Consider the following 19,248-nt stretch of genomic DNA (forward strand, 5'->3'; position numbering starts at 1 on the left):
CAAACAACCACACACACTCACGCTCACTCCTACGGGCAATTTAGAATTACCAGTCAACCTAAGCTGCATGTCTTTGGACAGTGGGAGGAAGCCAGAGTACCCAGAGACAACCCACACAGGCACAGGGAGAACATGCAAACTCCACACAGAAAGGCTCCAGGTCGACTGGGACTCGAACCCGGAACATTCTTGCTGTGAGGCGACAGCACTGTATGTAAAACCATGTAGCTACTCTAATATTAAAGAGAAAGAAAGGAAGAAAAAGCAGGACAATACATTAACAGGCAGCATAGAGTGTGCTGGATATTTCAAAACAACAAAACTCTTGAATATTAAACATAAACAGCTGGAGGTCACTATGATAACTGCCTGAAACATAAAAATGCCACCGGTTTAAGTCTTCTAAATAAAGTTACATTACACCACAAACAACCTCCATTGTCAGGCCTGGGGTGAAATAATTCCTCGGTTTACAAGAAAGTGGAGCAGCATCTTTTGTCTCCATGGTTCAGGTGTCATGTGACAGTTCTCTGACAGCACCTCCCGTCCATTCACCCCCTCCCCCCATCTCCGTGTTCATACCCTCAGGAGGCATATCCATGTCGGCCTGCTGCACAGGTACGCCAGTAAACCAGGCCCGCAGCCTACTCTCCTGTCCTTTAAGGCTTAAGCAAAATATACAGCAGACCCATATTTGTATTAATATCAGCTCCTGGAGGTTTACAGTATCATCACATACACTTTGTGCGTGCAGTTCCAGCTCTAATTTCACATAAACTTGTAAACAAATATGGATGATACGGCAGACTCTCAGGTGTCACCTTGATGCAAACTCCCTCTGGCAGCAAACAAGTCGCTCTTTCTCCTCACTCCCTACCTCTCAGTGTGATCTATTAATAAGTGACAGCTGTTACGCCCTCTAGAGTAAAAAGTTCCTGCTCCTTCCTTTATGTGACTGTGTGTGTGTCCCTTGGTATACAAACCCAGCTCCACCCTGCCCTCCACCATAGTCACTGTGACAATGTTTAAACTGTGTCCAAATAGAGGTTGTGCAACCAATTCAAGTGGCACAAGCTAATTCGGAATTCACAAGCTCTTCAGTAGGTTCAGTGAAACGAAACTAAACAAAAATCTCTTTTCTCCAGGCAATGGCTGTTTGTCTTTGTGTGTTTTCTCCCTTTCTCATTTAGTTAAGTAATTTGGTCCTTTATTTCCCAGTTTTAGCAGAAAATGTGTGCATGTGTTAGGCCTGCAGAAGAAGCGTTCCTGTGTCTCACACATGTCTGTCGGTTTTGGTTGCTAATGCAGATCCCAGCCTGTGGTCTCCTGTCTGCAGTGCTTCACAGTGTATTTCATAAATGTAACTCTCTTTTTTTAAGTTTGTCCAGAGTCATATTTCTTTTCTTTGTGAGTAGCAAGTTTTTTTTCTTTTTTGATTTTTGAGTCTTCTCACAGACATGTCCAGGGTGCACCCCGCCTCTCGCCCAGTGTCGGGTGGGACTGGCTCCAGTGGTATAGATCCTGGATGGATGGGTTCTCCTCACATTGCCTGTGTTGAGCCTCCACCCAACTGCATTCCTGATCTGCTCATTCTGTGTGTAAGACTTAAATCTTTCTTATGTAAAGAAAATAAACAGCTGATTGATATTCTAGTTATGGACAGAATTACTTGTGCATTTGCATGTGTCCTCTCTGCACTACCTGCTTATTGAGGTGCAGGCAGTGGACATCAATACACCATTAACCTTGAGGGTGTTGAACAGTGAAGACGGGGAGAACTGGGCCGTGTCTCTGCACGAGTGTATAACTGGCTCTACGCTTTGCTCATTATGTGAACTCCTAAATCAACACTGTAGTAATAAGATAGACAGAAAATCTTTTATTTAGCTTTAAGCATGTGAACTACAGCAACCAATCCAATCACCAAGTCCACTTTATTGCAGGAGCCACACTTAGGACTCGGTGTGAAGCGACTCCTAATTAAACGGTTGAATCTATGATCTTCATATTCTTCATTTGCAGTGTTGTCTTTGAAATCTGAGACCAATGAGAACAAGCAGCCACTCCCTGAACACCAGCAGTCAGACCTGTCAAGGACCTGACAAGATGAGACAGCCCGCCCAACAGTGAAAAAAACAACACAAAATAATTAAACTGCTCCTCTGACAGGGTGTCGGAGAGCTGTCTGTACATGCAGTCTGAATCCATTTGAGTCAGCACAACATGCTAGCATCAAGAGGTAGCTGTCTGTCGCTCTGTATGTGTGAGAGTGTTTAGACCAGTGGGTTTGACTTGATAGTAGGATTAATAACTGGCATCTCTCCCCTGATGCCAGCCATTCATGGGTGTGTTCATGGGTGCGGAGCCTGTATTCACAAGGCGTTTCCCTCAGCTCACCTGTGGGTCGAAGTCAAGCTGCAGATGATCACAGGGTGTTGGAAGGTTATAACGGCTCAGGGAGGACACATACAGTCGCTTAGATTTTGTACTGTGTAAATATGTGTTTGCATTAAAGCATGCACATAATCCTGAGGCTGACTTTAAATGAGTACAGTAATGCTAGGTAGAAGCACTTTTAGAGACCCCAAGAGGTGAAAAAAAAGCCATGATTTCACAAGAATTAAAGATATAAACTATGTCATCATGACCCCTGACTTTTATCTTGAGAGGTTTGTGACCCCCAGGTTTTCAGGGACAGGTTAGGAGACACCGGGTCTCTGATCACAGACATGTAAAAGGCTCCAGGAGCAAGACCCACAGACTGAAAGAGAACTTTGGCTCTCTTTAGTCATTTTGCATCTCCCTCCAGCTGCAATGCATCTGTTTTTACTTATTTTGCATCTATTTGTTGTTGATTGACTTTCCAACAAGAAATGTTGAAGAAACTGCCAAAACTCTGCACAGCTGATTGTTTGATAGATGCGTCGGAGGAAGACAGCATCTTACAAAAACACAAAAGGCCTGATCGAACATCCAGCAGCAAAATGCCCATAGTCACTCTCCTTTTAGCTGTGGTTTGGGTTCTACTCTCAACTCCCAAGCAAACTCTGTCTCTTCAGCTGATAAATGTTTCACTTTCTTCACCAACTAGCCTCCAACTATTTGTCTGATGTGACGAGTCAGGCAGTCAGAGAAAGGAGTCCTTCCTTTTTGTGCACCCACTGAAGGTTACATCCAAATAGGACTTTTCTTGTATGAGGTAGAGGCAGAAGCAGAGTCTCAGAGGAGCTTTGGTATAGTTTTCAACTATATTTACTCGTTTGTTGAATTTTTAGCACTGGATCAAAAACCACTAGTGTTTCTGCTCCACAGTATATTAATTTCCTGCCCCTGACAAATAAGGGAGCTTCTGCACACAAATGCCAACATACTTACTGCCAGTCAGCCTTAGAAACTCATTAAAGTGTGCAAGCCTCATCCTGTCTGTAGTATTCAGGAATAAAAAGAGATGGGAGAGGGTGGGAACACCAGGACTACGCCTTGGATGCTCACTCTGAAAACGCTTATTCAATCAGAAGACAACACACCTACAGTAAATGGTGAATTCATCCATTTATTTTACTGTTGTGAAAGGCTTTTGTGCAGCATTTTACGCACGCAAATATGGCAACCTTTGTATTCCATCTGAATCTAGTGTTTTACCTGAGGCAGAGTTCACCCACTAAAACACACTCATGCAGTTTCAGAGTTCAGGTCAATATATATTGACGCCATAGCTGTCAGAGCTGCAAATGAGGACTTGGAGAGTAGTTTTTTAAAAAGAAAACCAGTAATGGAATGTTGCTTTGGCAAAAGATGTGTGTCGCTGAGTGTATGTACAGGCAAGGGCGTGCTCCTGAATGTTATTTGCCAGGGGGAATATCATGATGGTAAGGTGGAACATTTTCACCCTGAGAAAAATGTTCAGCAGTTTATTATGTCGATGAATCACTCACATAAGGCCGCAGAGCTGCTGGATTCCTCATCCCCAAAATATGACGGGCAAAATCTCTTCTGCACCCAGTCACCCACACCGAGTCTGCAATTATGCTTCAGCTAATGGAAGTCAACTGTCTGCAATAACTCATACGTAGCAAACAAACACTCTAAAACCTATATTCAGCTTTTCTTTCATTTCACTTGTACATCCTCACATGCTTAACTCACAATCCCACACACTTGCAAACATACACATGCTACATTCCTCAATAGCTACAGAGTTTGTTGGGTGATAGGTTGGTGTAGAGATACTCTTGCTGAACTGCTCGAACTCTTGGAAAACATTTTTACTACCAGTATTTCTGCATGTGGACTTAATGCTGGTAAAGTGTAAACCATTATCATTGCTGTTTGTGCAGTCTGAATGATTTGCTCTTCTTTCTTTCCTTAATCTTCTCCTGCTAGTCAGTGCTTTATTGTGCTGCACACAGACAGGTTAAGTACATCACAAAGCAGCAGCCACACAGGCATCGCTGTGAGGCTACTTAGGCACCGAGGTGCTAACATGCTCACAGTGTTAGTGCTGACATGCAGATGTTTGACAGGAAGGATGGTTGCATGCTAGTGAGCTCCAAACACAGTACAGATCATAAACCAGAGCTGGAAAAGATAACGGTGGTGGTGATGATGGCACTAGATGGAGAATTAGTGGATAATCAGATGTATTGTAGTCATTCTGAAGGGAACATGAGTGTCTTTAACAGAGTGAAGCAACAATTTGTTCAATAGTTGTTGAGATATTGTTAACCTCTTGGCAGAATTCATCCTTTGAGAACCACAACTGTCTGCCCAAAGCATTGTAGTTCATGAGATATTTCAGTCTGGACCAAACTAGTGACAGACCAGCGCCATCCCCAGAGCTATAAGCAAAAGTCTACAGCTAGCTGAGGCTAACGACGGTCACGGCTATATATGTCACTGTATGTTGTTCTCTAAGTTAGGGTGCAACATTAAGGTGGAAATATGCATCAGCTGACAGAACAATTAAGTAGAGAGCTTGTGAGTTTGTATTTACAGCTATGTACAGCATGACTGAAGTCTGTGGTGGTTTCATACTTGACCATTTAAAATTCTCTCCTGAACATTTCCACTGTCCCAGCTAATTGGGTCACGCTGCCTGCAGATGGACAGACTGTAGCTCAAACACTGAAGCAGTCTTTATGTGATCGCTATCGAAACTCTGGCAGGTGCTCAACCACATCAAACAGTTTAATGACAGGCATGCGCCCCTAAAAGTAATAAAACAATTGTATTTATGAATATACGGATGGAACTGCAGCTTGCTGTCTGTGCACACTCAGAGTTAGAGAACATTCCTTTGCATTAGACATAATCATGATGCCTTCATTTAGTGATGAAGAATTACAGGATTAGTAAGACTGAGCAACTTTACATGACCAAAGTGGACTTTGCAGACTTTCAGTGGGCACATGCTGCAAAGAACAAAATGGTGTAACAAAATGCAGCACAACACAGAACAGTATAAACAAAAAACTGACATCTGAATAAAGCACGAATCGGAAAATCTGGTTGATCTTTTTCCATTTATCTCAGTAGAACAGCCCCTGTGTGACTTTGAGCATCTCAGAATGATTTATTAAATTTACTGTCACTCAGAAACCACTGTAAAACTTGTTTTTCCTGTGAGTCCCACCCACTGGCTGCAGGCTAGTGGGTGGGACTCACAGTGGTGTACATGTGAGTGTGCATGGGCGTGTGTGTATCAGTTTAGCCTCAGCAGAAAGACAGCGGATAAAAAAAAAGGCGAGTAGCCTAAAGGTTTGAGAAGAGCTGATGCACTGCACTTCCAGTTAGGAAGTGCAGTGCATCACCTGATCGGGTGGAGGCAACACTTGGCGTTGAACCTCTTTGGCCTTTCACTTCAAAAGAGACTCACCTTACTTTGCAGATGTTGGGATTTGTTTTGCGATATCCGAGGACATTTTTTCTGCAAACACATTTGATATTGTTTTTAAAGTTGTGACCTGTTTCAAGGAAACTTTGAAATAGATTTTAGCCATACTGGCAAATAAAAGGTGGGCAGAGTGCGCACTGACATTTTGTTATGCACTCTGGCACTTGATCCAAACCCAGCCCTAACATCAATGTAACATTCTAACCTTAAAGCTAAAACCAAGTTGTCACCATAAAATGGTCATTTGAAATATTTTCTCTTTCCAAGGAAATGGTCTCAAAATGTTCTGATTTGCAAAATGCCCTCACTTAAATAGTCCTGGCTTTTCAAAAGCATCCCCACTTTGCAAAGAATGCTACAAAACTGTCCCTTTAGCATCAACCCTCTCAAATCGTGCTCACAGTTTTAAAACTGCCTTGTTTTTGTTTTGTTCTCAACTTTCCAAACAACTAAAATGTTCCAGTTTTCCACAGTGTCCTTGGTTTATAAAATGTTTCTAAATAGCCCTCAAAATACTTTTTCACTGGCTTCACTTTCCCAAAAAGTTTTTACTTTTCCAAATTGTCCTGTATTTCCCCAAATCTCTGAGTAAAATCAATCCCCGGCAAGAGAGAGAGGGTGGAAGAGAGAGGTAGAGAGAGAGAGAGAGAGAGAGAGAGAGAGAGAGCAAGAGCAAGAGCACCTACCTGCTGCGCCTCTCCTCCGCCCGCGGATTTTCCCCAGCATTTTCCACACTACCGCTTTTGCTGCCGCTTCCAGATCAGGATGAGTTTGTCCGGGTCTCAGCAGGCCCTGAACATGGGTCGCAGGGTCGGGTCCAAGAGCGACTTGGCTGGCGGAGGGACGTACCATTTCGAACGGAGCGAGTTCGTGCACGGAGGCGGTAATAGTTTTGAACCCTACACCGACGCGTACGCAAGCCACAGCTTTGTAAAGTCATCTAAGGGAGGCGGCATGTCAGGCGGCACGATGAGCGGAATGAGAGGCGGCATGATGAGCGGAATGGGAGACGGCATGGCAGGCGGCACGATGAGCGGAATGAGAGGCGGCATGATGAGCGGAATGGGAGGCGGCATGGCAGGGGGGACGACGGACGGACGCGGCACGATGGGCGGAATGAGAGGCGGCACGATGAGCGGAATGGGAGGTGGAACGATGAGCGGAATGGGAGGTGGAACGATGAGCGGCATGGGAGACGGAATGAGGTATGAATTCATTTGTGGTTTATTTATTTGCACTTTCCTGTTGCCAGTGTCCTTAAACAAAGGGCATTATGTTGCCCTCGCGCAGGCAGGGTGTGTACCAGTCCAAAGAGCTGGTTGCTATTAAAAATTAACCATCACACCTGTTGTATCCCAGTATTCATTTCACTCAGGCCACAGTTGACAGCAGTTGACACTGTAGTCACTAAACCTACTCTTGCAATCAAATGCAAGATAATGTTTGCAGTTGTCACATTCCCCAGGAGAATGTTTTTCATCTGCAGAATCTACAGCACTGAAATCATCTGTTTTGAGTTTTGTACCTGTGTTTTAGTGGCTTAATGCGCCACAAAAATATTGCCTCTAGTTTCCATACAAATTGACCGAAGGGTGCATGCACTTTTCTAACAATTATAATTTACCCAGAATTGGGTTAGTGTGCATTCATAATTGATTAACTGAAGGAGTTAGTACAATACCTGACCTTTATATTATGATACAAATAATAATAACCACTAACAGCTACTGTGTTGGGCAGAGCCTCAGAATTATAAATCAGCTTCTTCTCTGCCCAACAGCTTCCTCCCCTGGAGACAAATGCACAGGTTGATTTATTGTTCACATTGAATTGCCAAGTTCCCTCTGCTGCCACAGCTTAATACCCACTTTTAGTCCAGAACCATGCACATTACCACCCACAGAGGAAGTATGTCACTGCTGTATTTTAGCAGAGGGCAGATGGCTGACATGGTCACAAGCTGTTATGTCTTTAATATGAATTATGTTGATGCTGGAAAGAGAGTGAAGCTAGAGAAGAGGTGGCAAATATCATGGAGTTTTCACATATTCATTATCAGGTATTTGTCCAAGCCTCCTGTTTACAGTGAATGTTTAGAGAAAGCAGAGTTGTCGCTGTGGAGTTTTCCCAAGAAAAAGACCTGTGCTGTCACTGTGTCACATCGAGCAGCAACAAAAGGAAAAAAAAAAAACCTGGCACCACTAGTTGGAAGAATCTGCTTTATTTCACCAACATGTTTCAGGACAAGGCCTTTATCAGGGAGATTTAGAGAGCGTGTAAAAAAACAGAGCCTTTATATACTGTGTAAGAAGGCTGGATCATAATAAATTATTTGTTGAGAGCCTGGACATACAGCTGGCCAGCCTCCAAGGGATGTTTCCTGTCCAGCCCAGACGTGTCAAAATAAAGTGTACACCAAAAAAAAACTTGACAGAAAGCATTTCACACTCACATACGGTAATATGAGCACAATTAAAAACTAAATCTAAACTATAAAAACTATTCACAAAATTATGTTTAAACACATTGAAAGTAGTTAAATATGTAACATATATGCAACCCTGTAAAAGCTTTATTTAACTGCAAAAATGACTAAAAACTAATAGTAAAATCTTCATTCCTCCCAGTTTTAAAATGAAAATGCATATCACACACACCGGTGTTGTGCTTCTCTTGGACAGAACGAACAAATATTTGTTAAGGTGATTCTCCTCCTCCTCCCAGGTGATGTTTTCACCATCATCCTCCTTGTCTTTGCATGTTTTGAACATATCCTTTCACCCTGAGTTCCTCCCTCTTGCTAAATGTGGTTGCTAGTGTCAGATAGATGATCGGTGAGGTGACACAGAAGCAGTCCAGGTCAGATTCCATTGAAATGTTATTTGGAGTCAACCCAAAAGTCCAGATTGGCATTTACTCTAAAAATTGTATAATTGCAAATCATAGACACCAACCTGACCTTCCCTGTTTTCATTGTAACTGCTGTATGACACAGTGTTGAGGTTTATATTACTGTGTCAGGCATAAACTAGTCCCGGTTCGCCTTACATGTACAAGACGCCACAAGCCAGGCCCAGAATGCAGCTCATGCATTTTCACATCATGTTACCATGTTAGCATCAGTATTCCTACATTTCTGATTAAGTACAGGAAACCTACAAGAGAAATCAAATTAAAGGCTAATTACTAGTCCAACTTTTCATTTTTCATGTAAAATATAATGGCTTTTTGTTAAAAAGTCAGCAGGTACCAAATCTATTACCTGTGGCTTTATTCAGTTTTTACTGTTATGTGTGTCTAACTCGGTGGCGGGCCGTGCATTTCGTACCTGGGTCTTCAGTGGGGACTTACCCGACTTAATTAACCTCTTAATACCACCACTATTACGTCGCAATTATAGAAACCATCAATACTATACAAAAACGCAATATAATTAGCGTGGGATTACAGAGAGAGAGAGATATTTTGCGTATTGAGGGTGAATACCATTTTTACTAAAGCAAGAAACCCAGTTAGGACAACTCCAAACCTCTACACTACAACCACAACTGTACATCATCTGGAGCAGTTCAGACTCAATATTTATCTAATAACATGATTAAAAACATACAAAATTTTAATTAATGACATCATACTCACCAGAGATGCTATTTATTTATAGACAAAATCCATCCTCATGGAGGTCATCTCTGCGTTTCAGTTCCATCATAAGTCCTTTTCTAGTTTTGCTCTGACCAACCAATCAGTAAAGAAACAGTCCCATTGCTATTAAAGTTTAAGTTACATGGGCCAGCACTTCTGATTCTGAAGGCCCTGGGCAGATTAGATTGACATGGCAACACATAGAGGCTGAAATCTGATTGGACAAAAAAATCTAACATCCACATACACGTACTGGAAGCGGTGCAGCCAAGAGAAATACTACGAAATGAAGAGAACAGACTGTTGGGAATAAATTAATACAATTTCATGGAACAAATATTAGAATTTCGGTTGTAAATGTAGGTCAGTGCTTCTGATAATGTTTAGGCCAGCAGAGAAGGCCTTGCTGGCCCTGATGGCCCACCACTGGTCTAACTACATGCTGATTTGCAGAAATGCACTTTACAGTATTTTTATATATACCTTATAAACTACATATGAACTTGCTTCTTGAATTTGAATTGACTCAGAAACAGCTGTGTTAGCAAGCTGTTTACCAGTGGATCTGACACACAGGACGAGGCATTCATCCGAACTGTGTGGTTCAAACTAGGGGTCTTGAGGAAAAAGAAAAAGACATGCTGTGTAACATTTGCTTATCTTTTCTGACTTAGTGGGCAGTTTGACAGTATTCAGTGAAACAGTGTGAGGAGTGAAAATCATAATTTGGTGAAACTGGTTTTAGAAGCATTACAAGAAGACATAACTTCATTTTCATTAATAAGTCACATAGTAAAACAGTTGGGAACCACTTGTTTACTACACTGTGATTTTGCTGCAGAAATATCTGTAATACTAATAAAGCATCTTGAGGTGATTTTAATACTAAGCTTTCCCTGCTACCATCTGCAGTGGCTACAACCCAGCTACCATCAGCAAGAGGGCCATGGGCCTGCAGAACCAGTGCCAGGAATACCTGAAGAAAGCAGAGTACAACCTTCAATCTGTGAGTCATCATGTGTTCTGTAATTCCACATGTTGGGTCTTTGACTTCAGCAGTTCAAAGAAAATCTGGTCCATAATAAAAAAAAACAGGTAAAGCGTCATGTTGCAGCTTCTCCTCTGCTGGCAAAAAGAATGACAGAAATTTCATTTGGCTATAAACTGAGTAACTGGAAGAGAAAGTGTTTAATGCATGTGCCAGAACTTATAGCTGATAATGTATTTTATTTATCCCTTTGTTGGAGCTATGTTTGGAAGCAAACCGCCCTGAGTGATGTTCCAATTGTCAGTGAATCCACTGTGTACGATATGGTTCTTGTTACCATTGCTAACTATGAGAGACAAGACAGTCCAAGTAACTTCAAAACAGTGCTGATTTATTCAAAGGATCACAGGTAAAATTAACATTACACGCTCAAGTATCTTGCACCTCCATACTGCTCACAGGCAGATGTAAGATGAAAGACCCTGAACCCACCAGGCCTATACATTATATCACCTAGGTTGGGCTAGCCCCATACTACACAGAAACGTCAACCGAGACGTCTCTGTTGCCAGCTTTGCAGCTGGTCATAGCAGTAGTCAAAACATGAAGCAAATCAATGTGTGTGTTCGTGTCTGTTGATTAAGTGGTGTGTAGCTAAAAACATTCTCACGACCTCTAGTAACATGTCGTGACTTAAACATAAGAACATATTATGGCTAAGGCTACAGTTATACACGTCATAATAATAATATTAAACACCCTGTCTGCTGACAGTCATCAACTCTTCTCTCTAGTTATCCTTGACCAGATGTACCCTGTAGAAACTCATAAGCATGCCTAAGCATTTAACAGTCTAACTAGACATCCTATCTCCACTAAACATTTCTAATACATAAAGCATCTATCCAATATCTATCTGACTAAAAATACCTAACAATTGGTTGATTTTGTTGTAAGAGTGTGACACACACACACACCTCCTCGACTTTTTGGTGAGCAACTCGCTTGTGAATTATTTGTATTTTTGAGAAGTTCAACAGAAATGCAGAACTCATTGTTGCATAGTTGAACGATGTGGGCATGTGATTTATTGTCCTTTTGACTTGTATCTCTGGCTTTGACCCCGGCTCACCACCTATGTCACCACTCCTGTTGAATGAATCACTGGATATCACATCCATTTGTTGCAAAGCCATAAAATGATCAACGTTTATGGGCTTTGTCATGGAGCTTTCACTAATTCAGTGTGAAGTAAAAGTACTGCATTTTCTAAAGGAAGCAAAGATAAATGACCTGGTCCTGTAAACTGAGTGTCTTTTTTATTACAGTGTAAAGTCCTCAGTTGATAGACTTTTATCAGGAAGACTCCATCTTATCTAATGTCACAGACAGTGTGCAGGACCTTTGGTTTCTACCTCAGTTACAAAACTCCAAATGCTGGACATTTAAACATCGACAAAACTATTTCTTGACAAAGCCAGATGTTGTGTATTTTGCTTTTCTCTGCACAGACGGTTATGTGCAGTTTTAGCTTCCATTCTTTCATTAAGGTTCTCAGAAATGTATCCATCCAACCAGAAGGACATCCAGAACCATTTATGTTCTAGCCAAATTGACAAGATACACCTCTGAACACAGTAGGTATGGCACTACACTGTGCCACAAGGTCTGACATTGCAGTCAAGTTACTGAAGTGAGGATGTGGGCTCATATCTCCAGTGGAATTATTCCTAACACTTCCTTATTCCAATCTTCCTGTGCAGCTTGTTAAACATTGTGTTTATGTGTTTCAGGGCAGTGCCCCAGGTGATGTAGAACGATACATGGCGTTGGCAAAAGAGGCGATGGATCAGCTTAAGAACTGTGCAATGGACCTGAGACAGCTGGGACAGCCGAATGACACCGCAGTCAGGGCGTAAGGAAGACCCCTCCTGACATCTGTTTCTCATTTTCTTCTTGTGCTTTCTTTCATATCTGTAACCTGAAGTATGCACCTACCCAATGTGCTTTTATTCCTCTCAATCTACAGTTTGGAGATGTGCAATGATCAGCTGAAGGACGTGCGCATGGCCTTCACAGGCAGCTTGAAGAGGAGGAGGAGCAACAGAGGGAGCACTGGTGGCTGGGAGGAGCCTGGAAGGAGCTTCCTTGATGCTATGGCCTGGATTGCACAGCAAAAGGTGTGCACACATACACAAACACATGTGCGCACACACACACACACACACACACAGCTACATGCATAACCCAATTCCTAACCGGAACCTGAACTTAAGTCTCATCTAAAACCTCAGACAGCTCCTTGAATAATTGAGGACCATTCAGTTGAGTTTTAAAGCAGGTAAACAAAAGATAAGAAGGCCAAACATAGAGTAGGTGGAGTGTTATCCAAACCTATTCATGCAAACTGCAGACATCCTGCAAAACCATGCAGGTGTTATCAAAATCAGAATCAGCTTTATTCGCCAGGTGTGTTGGACACACCAGGAATTTGAGTCTGGTGCAGCGGCTCTCAGTACAATGTTCTTCTGTAAAGCAACGAGTAGACAAGTAAACAAGATGAGACCGAGAGCAAAAAAAGGAATGTGCATTAAGAAAATAAAAATAAAATACTTACAAATATAGAAATACATAATCACAGTTACAAAAACAATAAGTACGGTAGTTTGATGCATTAAAAACAATTTTACAGTCACTTTTATGGTTAAAAAGGGTCATTCCTATCCAAAAGCTAGAGTTTCAGCGGTGTGTCATTTTATAAGCATGAATAATTAGTGTCAGCTCATTAAACCAGGATACTGTGCCCACAGCGTATACTCAGAGGTTCGACATGAAAGCATTCCTCTGCTATACTACGCTGGACTGAAGTGGTAATACTGGGAGCAGCTGAGCCTGACATTGACTACAACACATTTATGTGGAACTGACAAAAAAAAAGAACACACAATTAAACATACTGTCACATTTTAATTGCAGCACTGCAGAGAAATTGAATTTAGGAGCTGCCCTTGGCCTTTTAATGCTTAAAACCAGTTTTCTTATGGTAGATTTCCTGAGGGTTTGTCCTGAGAGGCTCATAGATTCACAGAAGAATTCCTGAAATAAGTCGTTTGTCTGCCGCCACCTGCTGGTGGCATTTTGCATAACAGGCATATGTTTGGAAGACACTGAAAACCGCCTCCTGGTTTAAAGGTTGAGGACTGCTGAGTTCACAATCAGTTGTTCCAAAGGCTTTTCTGATACCAGTATGTTTGGTGTGTATGTCTGCTTTACAGTAGTGTGTGTTGATTTGAGAGCATGTTTGTCTCTGTGTGCCAGCGTCTGATTGAAACGGCTCCCTGGGGAGAAGATCCTGCAGCCATTGAGCAACAGCTCATCAGCCACCAGAAGTTTCATAGCTCCATCCAGAGGAGCCCCGAGGTGGACCGGGCCAAAGACGACCTGGTGCGTTCAAGTTGCTCACAGTAGCATGTACATTACCACTGTTGTGATGATGATGAAATGCCAGATCTGTTACAGTTATAGGCAGGAGTCCCAGTCACCTGTTGGATGCTTGTGGTTCCTAATAACTTGCATTTTCATTTATTTGCACGTGCAAATAAAATGTACCAACAGGAGCCGTCCTGCTAACTGACATCAGCTTAGCTAAACTAAAATTTAATTTGTGTGCTAAGGTCAACCAGGCCTCAGGTAAATCTGTTAATGAGTTAACTAAAACTTAACCTGTTTGAGGGAGGAAATTACTGCATAAATTACACTGATGATGAAAGCAGCTAAACTGGACCATATTCTGCAAACTAATGTGTAAATTAAAGTCATGCACCACTTAATGATCTACTGAAGTTGTTAATTAAGGTGGTTTTAAGGAGTTCTGCTTTTGCTTCTTATAAAACAAAATAAATCCTTAAATTGATCATTGTATTTATACATTCAAGGCTCTTTTATGTTTTTAGTGATAAATTAGGGATTAATTGATTTCTCCTAAGGGATTTAGCTTCTGTGTTTTTAGTGATAACATCGTAACAACCTCTTATCAAATCAATCTGACTCTGTTCCCATAGATTAAGAAAGGAGACAAAGGTAATCTTCATGCTCTGGAACAGGAATGGGACAGTCTACAGGTGAAAGAAACTCAGTAACCATCGCTACCTGTGATGTTTTCAGGTAAATTGTTGGCTTTTTCTTTAAACTTACTCTCTTTTCCCTTTGCAGCAAATGTCCTTTGGCCGATCCCAGCAGCTGCGAGACCTGCAGCAGATCATTCAGGAAATATCCAGAGAAATTATGTGGGTGAACGACAGGGAGGAGGAGGAACTGGTATTTGACTGGGGAGACAAGAACATTGATCAGTACATTCCCAAGAAGCAGGAAGGCTACTCGGTTAGTAAAACAGACACGGGATCACTGGTGGAGAATTAGGCTCATTTCTGGTCATTTGCCATTCTTGGCAATGCCTGTTTATGCAGTTGATCTGCATCTCATAAGGGAGCAATCATATGTGGTACATTAGATTTTGGCAGCTGCAGTCTGTCATCCATTCAGAGAGAAGCCACAGCTGTATCCTGATGCTTTTGTGTGTCCCCAGTGATTACTAAACTTCTCTTTGTGTAACAGAAACTAATGAGTGCCCTGGAGGAAAAAGAGAAGGACCTGAATAAGTTGAAAGCCAAAGTGGATACTCTTCTGAAGAACAACCACCCAGCCTCAGACAAGATCGAGGTGTGGACCGGCCCACCTGTCATGTTTATCTAAGCTGAAAACAACACACTGTGACTACATGCATCTTCTGTCTTCTTTTATATATTTTCAGTTTTGTCATTTGTGTGTGTTTTCCAGGCTTACCAAGACACCCTGCAGACACAGTGGAGCTGGCTCCTTCAGATTACAAAATGTATTGATACTCACCTGAAGGAAAACCTAGCTTACAGCCAGGTAATGTGACAAAGCCTGTTAGCATCTTTCAGCTCATTGTTTTGGTTTGATGGCCCACAACTTTTGTCTCACGGCTCTCAATCATGTGACGCAGCAGCAGGTTGCAGTTTTTAGTAAAAAAAAAATAAAAAAAGAAAAGCTCTAAAAATCCACTGAAGAGTACTGGGTGGTCACCAGATGGCAGACAGACAAAGTTAACACCTAGCTGGTGAACAGAGTGGAGCATTTAGCAGCTAAAAAGGGGGTGGCTGCAGCTTAGGAGGTAGTGCGGGTCCTTTCCTAACCAGAGGATTAGCGGTTCGATTCCCAGCTTATCAACATGTCAAAGTGTCCTTGAGTAAGACACTGAACCCCCAGTTGCTCCCGGTGATAACACCGGTGAGTGAATGTGTGAGCGTTTGTGAGTGCGAATGGGTGAATGGCCAAGTAGTGTGACAGCGCTTTGAGTGTGCTGTAAAGTGTAGAAAAGCGCTATACAAGTACAGTATAAGACCATTTACCATTTAAAAAGTCAAATGTTTCCCTCTGACGCTGTGGAGACCAGAGTAGAGCTAACAGAGAGTGAACTGTGACCATGTAGCCAGAAAAAGATTCCAGATTAATGAAGTAACAACAGCGCTTAATTGTTGCAGGTTGCTTAAGCATAAAATAAATCCTTGAGGGCCTCCTGCAGAGTTGTCTGTAATGCTTTGTGGCTTAAAGTGAAACTCCCCAGTGTTCAGCTTCAAAATGTAGACTTTCCCCAGGATAAGGATAATTAGGATGTTTTGGAGGAGCAGACAGAGGCCTTGATGTAAATGACACAGCTTACTGGAATTAAATGGAAATTCTTCTGCTCAGCATCAGACTGGAAACGGGCGTCAAATTGATGCTTTAGCTCAAAAACATTTTCAGGAAATTGTTAAATGTTAAACTAATCAGGGCAAACTCATTTCATCCAGACCTTTGACCATCAGAACTATGTGTGATTGAAGAAGCTTTTTGTTTCTACTTTTCCAACTTGAAACAGCCTCTGTATTCTCCCAACATTGTGACAGGATATTTAATATTTTTGAAATGTTTCATGGCCCCAGTGATAAAGTATTATCAAAGAGTCTGTTTTCCAGAGATCTGTGATAATGCTTTCCTCCCACAGATCCAACCTAACCCTCACATTAAAACTCTACACACTGTCACTCCTCATCTCTTGTGCTCATCGTTAATCTTCATTAAATAAAAAGTCTTTGCTTTGTGTTTTGCATTAGTTCTTCAAAGAGGCCAATGAGACATACAGCAACCTGCAGAAGGAACATGAGATGGTGCGTAAGAGGTTCACCTGTGACAAGAACACTTCTCTGGAGAACCTGCAGGAGCTACTCAAGGGACTGGAGGTACGACTTCAGACACCGAGAACAGATCAGCTTGACTTGACCATAAGGGCATGAACATGACCATAGTGATGAAATTTAACACAGATACCTTCTGGGCTCTTAATTGTTTGACCTTAACCTTTTATTATAGCAAACTGAGGGCCTGCCCCCACCATGTTGACCATTGGTTAGTTTTCATTGCCTTATTATGAAGAACAAGCTAGAAAATGTCACAAGTTCACACATGGTTTTTAGTCTTTAACAAGCAGGAATTTTAAGAGATTATTCTACTGAGCTGCACTCACCTGCACAGAGACAGTGACACTAGAGAAAAATGTGATCTGTCATCCAGTGTCAGTCAGTGACCCTAAGCTGGATTGTCCTGTTGTGTAACTGTACTGAAACTGTCTTTACCACTTCTGTTCGCGTTGCACCCTTTTGCATCACTTCTTTGTTCTGCTTTATTCAGCTGCTATTTCTGTTTATTACCACTTTGCAAACCAACAGTTTTGTTTTATTTATCTCCAGAAAGAGAAGGAGAAGATTTTAGAAAACAAGAGGCAGGTTCAGCATCTGGTCAACAAGTCAAAGAGCATTGTGAGGCTGAAGCCCAGAAACCCTGAAGAGAAGGGCAGCAATGTTTTTGTCAAAGCTCTGTGCGATTTCAAACAGGACCAGGTCAGTTTCTTAATGTTCACATCACACTCTCAAACACAGTTAAGTCACTGACATTTATACACATAAAGTGATATATATATTTACATTTAACTCATGATCAAGTCTGCACCAAATTTCCCTCAAACATAAGGTTTAAAGATCCTGATATTTTAAAATCTTAATAAATTCAAGACAAATTTTGTGTTTGTGTGTTTATTAATAAAGTACATTTTCACTGGGCTTCACAGAAGGTGATCTGTAAGGACAATGAGGCCATCTTGAAGGATAACAGTCAGCGTAGTAAGTGGCTGGTGACCGGCCCAGGAGGAATGGATATGTTGGTCCCCTCTGTGTGTCTGATCGTACCACCTCCAAATCCTCTCAGCATCAGCATGGCCAGCAAGTAAGACTAAAAAAAGTGTTTGTTTCTGGGTTCGACCAGTTGATGAGACTCGCATGCATGTTTGTGGCTGAGAGGAAACAGGGAAAACCTTGTTGCCACGGGTGAAAAGTTTCAGGTCGATCTCTGTGTTGTTCAAAGGAACGAGCAGTACTATGAGGCCATCCTGTCAATCTGGAATCAGCTGTACATCAATGTCAAGAGTCTCATCGCCTGGCAGTACTGTCTCCTGGATATCAGACACATCAACTCCCTCACCATCTCCATGGTAAGTGATGAAGAAACAAAAGAAACTCAGATGTGCTGTAGATAATAAAGAGTCACCTGACTCGTATGCATTTCAGAATATTAAAAAATGTATATATCAGTCAAAAGTTATTGAAATCATTTGAAATTTGACACAGATGTAGGGTGGCAATCTGTGCCACCAGACCAGATTTCATCCAGATCTGATCCGGATTCTGGATTTGACGACCATTTAAATTTAACATTGAAAACCCCATTTAACGCATATTTTCTGCTATAACTTGACCTCTAATGAAGACAGAACCCTGAAATGTTCAGGTAAGATGCACAGTATTATTGCCTATCATACCCTAAAAGATGATCTGGATCAAGGATTTTAGGTCACATTTTGTGTTGTTCTGGTTCTCATTTTTAACAAGGGACCAATTTGCATGAGCGAATGTTGTGCCTTGGCGAATGTAAATGCACTCTCTGAGCACTCTTTATTGAAGTATTTTAATTTAAATGTATTTACTTACTTTTCTCTTATGGTAAAATGTGTGTCTTCTTAGTTTCTGCAGCTGAGACCTAAGTGTAAAATAGTGTTTGTATATGTACAGCTGGCGCAAATGCGTCCTGAAGAATATCGCCAAATTATCAAGAACCTGGAGACTCACTACGAGGAGTTCAAACTGGCCTCCCACGGCTCCCAGATGTTTGCTGACGAGGACAAGAGGAGCATTGAGAACCAGTTCACTGGAGCCCAGGCCCACTATGAGAAGCTGGTGGTGCAGCTTCCCACTTACGGTCAGTGTTACAAAATACTGTATATACAGTGGGTACGGAAAGTATTCAGACCCCCTTAAATTTTTCACTCTTTGTTATATTGCAGCCATATGCTAAAATCATTTAAGTTCATTTTTTTCCTCATTAATGTACACACAGCACCCCATATTGACAGAAAAACACCGAATTTTTGACATTTTTGCAGATTTATTAAAAAAGAAAAACTGAAATATCACATGGTCATAAGTATTCAGACCCTTTGCTCAGTATTTAGTAGAAGCACCCTTTTGAGCTAATACAGCCATGAGTCTTTTTGGGAATGATGCAACAAGTTTTTCACACCTGCATTTGGGGATCCTCTGCCATTCCTCCTTGC

General features: G+C 41.7%; 1 protein-coding gene across 1 annotated transcript in view; it reads left to right on the top strand.

Moving 5' to 3' along the window:
- Positions 1 to 6,546: 6,546 nt before the first annotated feature.
- The window catches only part of dspb (desmoplakin b), a 26,366-nt gene continuing 13,664 nt past the window's right edge, over positions 6,547 to 19,248 (top strand). The window contains 15 exon segments of the mRNA XM_020601927.1: positions 6,547 to 6,930; positions 6,997 to 7,098; positions 10,448 to 10,541; positions 12,317 to 12,438; positions 12,553 to 12,703; positions 13,842 to 13,967; positions 14,585 to 14,644; positions 14,736 to 14,903; positions 15,138 to 15,242; positions 15,360 to 15,455; positions 16,700 to 16,825; positions 17,333 to 17,482; positions 17,710 to 17,864; positions 18,003 to 18,129; positions 18,707 to 18,893. Coding sequence (XP_020457583.1) covers positions 6,659 to 6,930; positions 6,997 to 7,098; positions 10,448 to 10,541; positions 12,317 to 12,438; positions 12,553 to 12,703; positions 13,842 to 13,967; positions 14,585 to 14,644; positions 14,736 to 14,903; positions 15,138 to 15,242; positions 15,360 to 15,455; positions 16,700 to 16,825; positions 17,333 to 17,482; positions 17,710 to 17,864; positions 18,003 to 18,129; positions 18,707 to 18,893 — 2,041 coding nt within the window. The 5' untranslated portion in view covers positions 6,547 to 6,658.

The sequence above is a fragment of the Monopterus albus genome, unplaced genomic scaffold, assembly GCF_001952655.1.
Source record: "Monopterus albus unplaced genomic scaffold, M_albus_1.0 scaffold53.1, whole genome shotgun sequence".
In the NCBI taxonomy this organism is placed as follows: domain Eukaryota; kingdom Metazoa; phylum Chordata; class Actinopteri; order Synbranchiformes; family Synbranchidae; genus Monopterus; species Monopterus albus.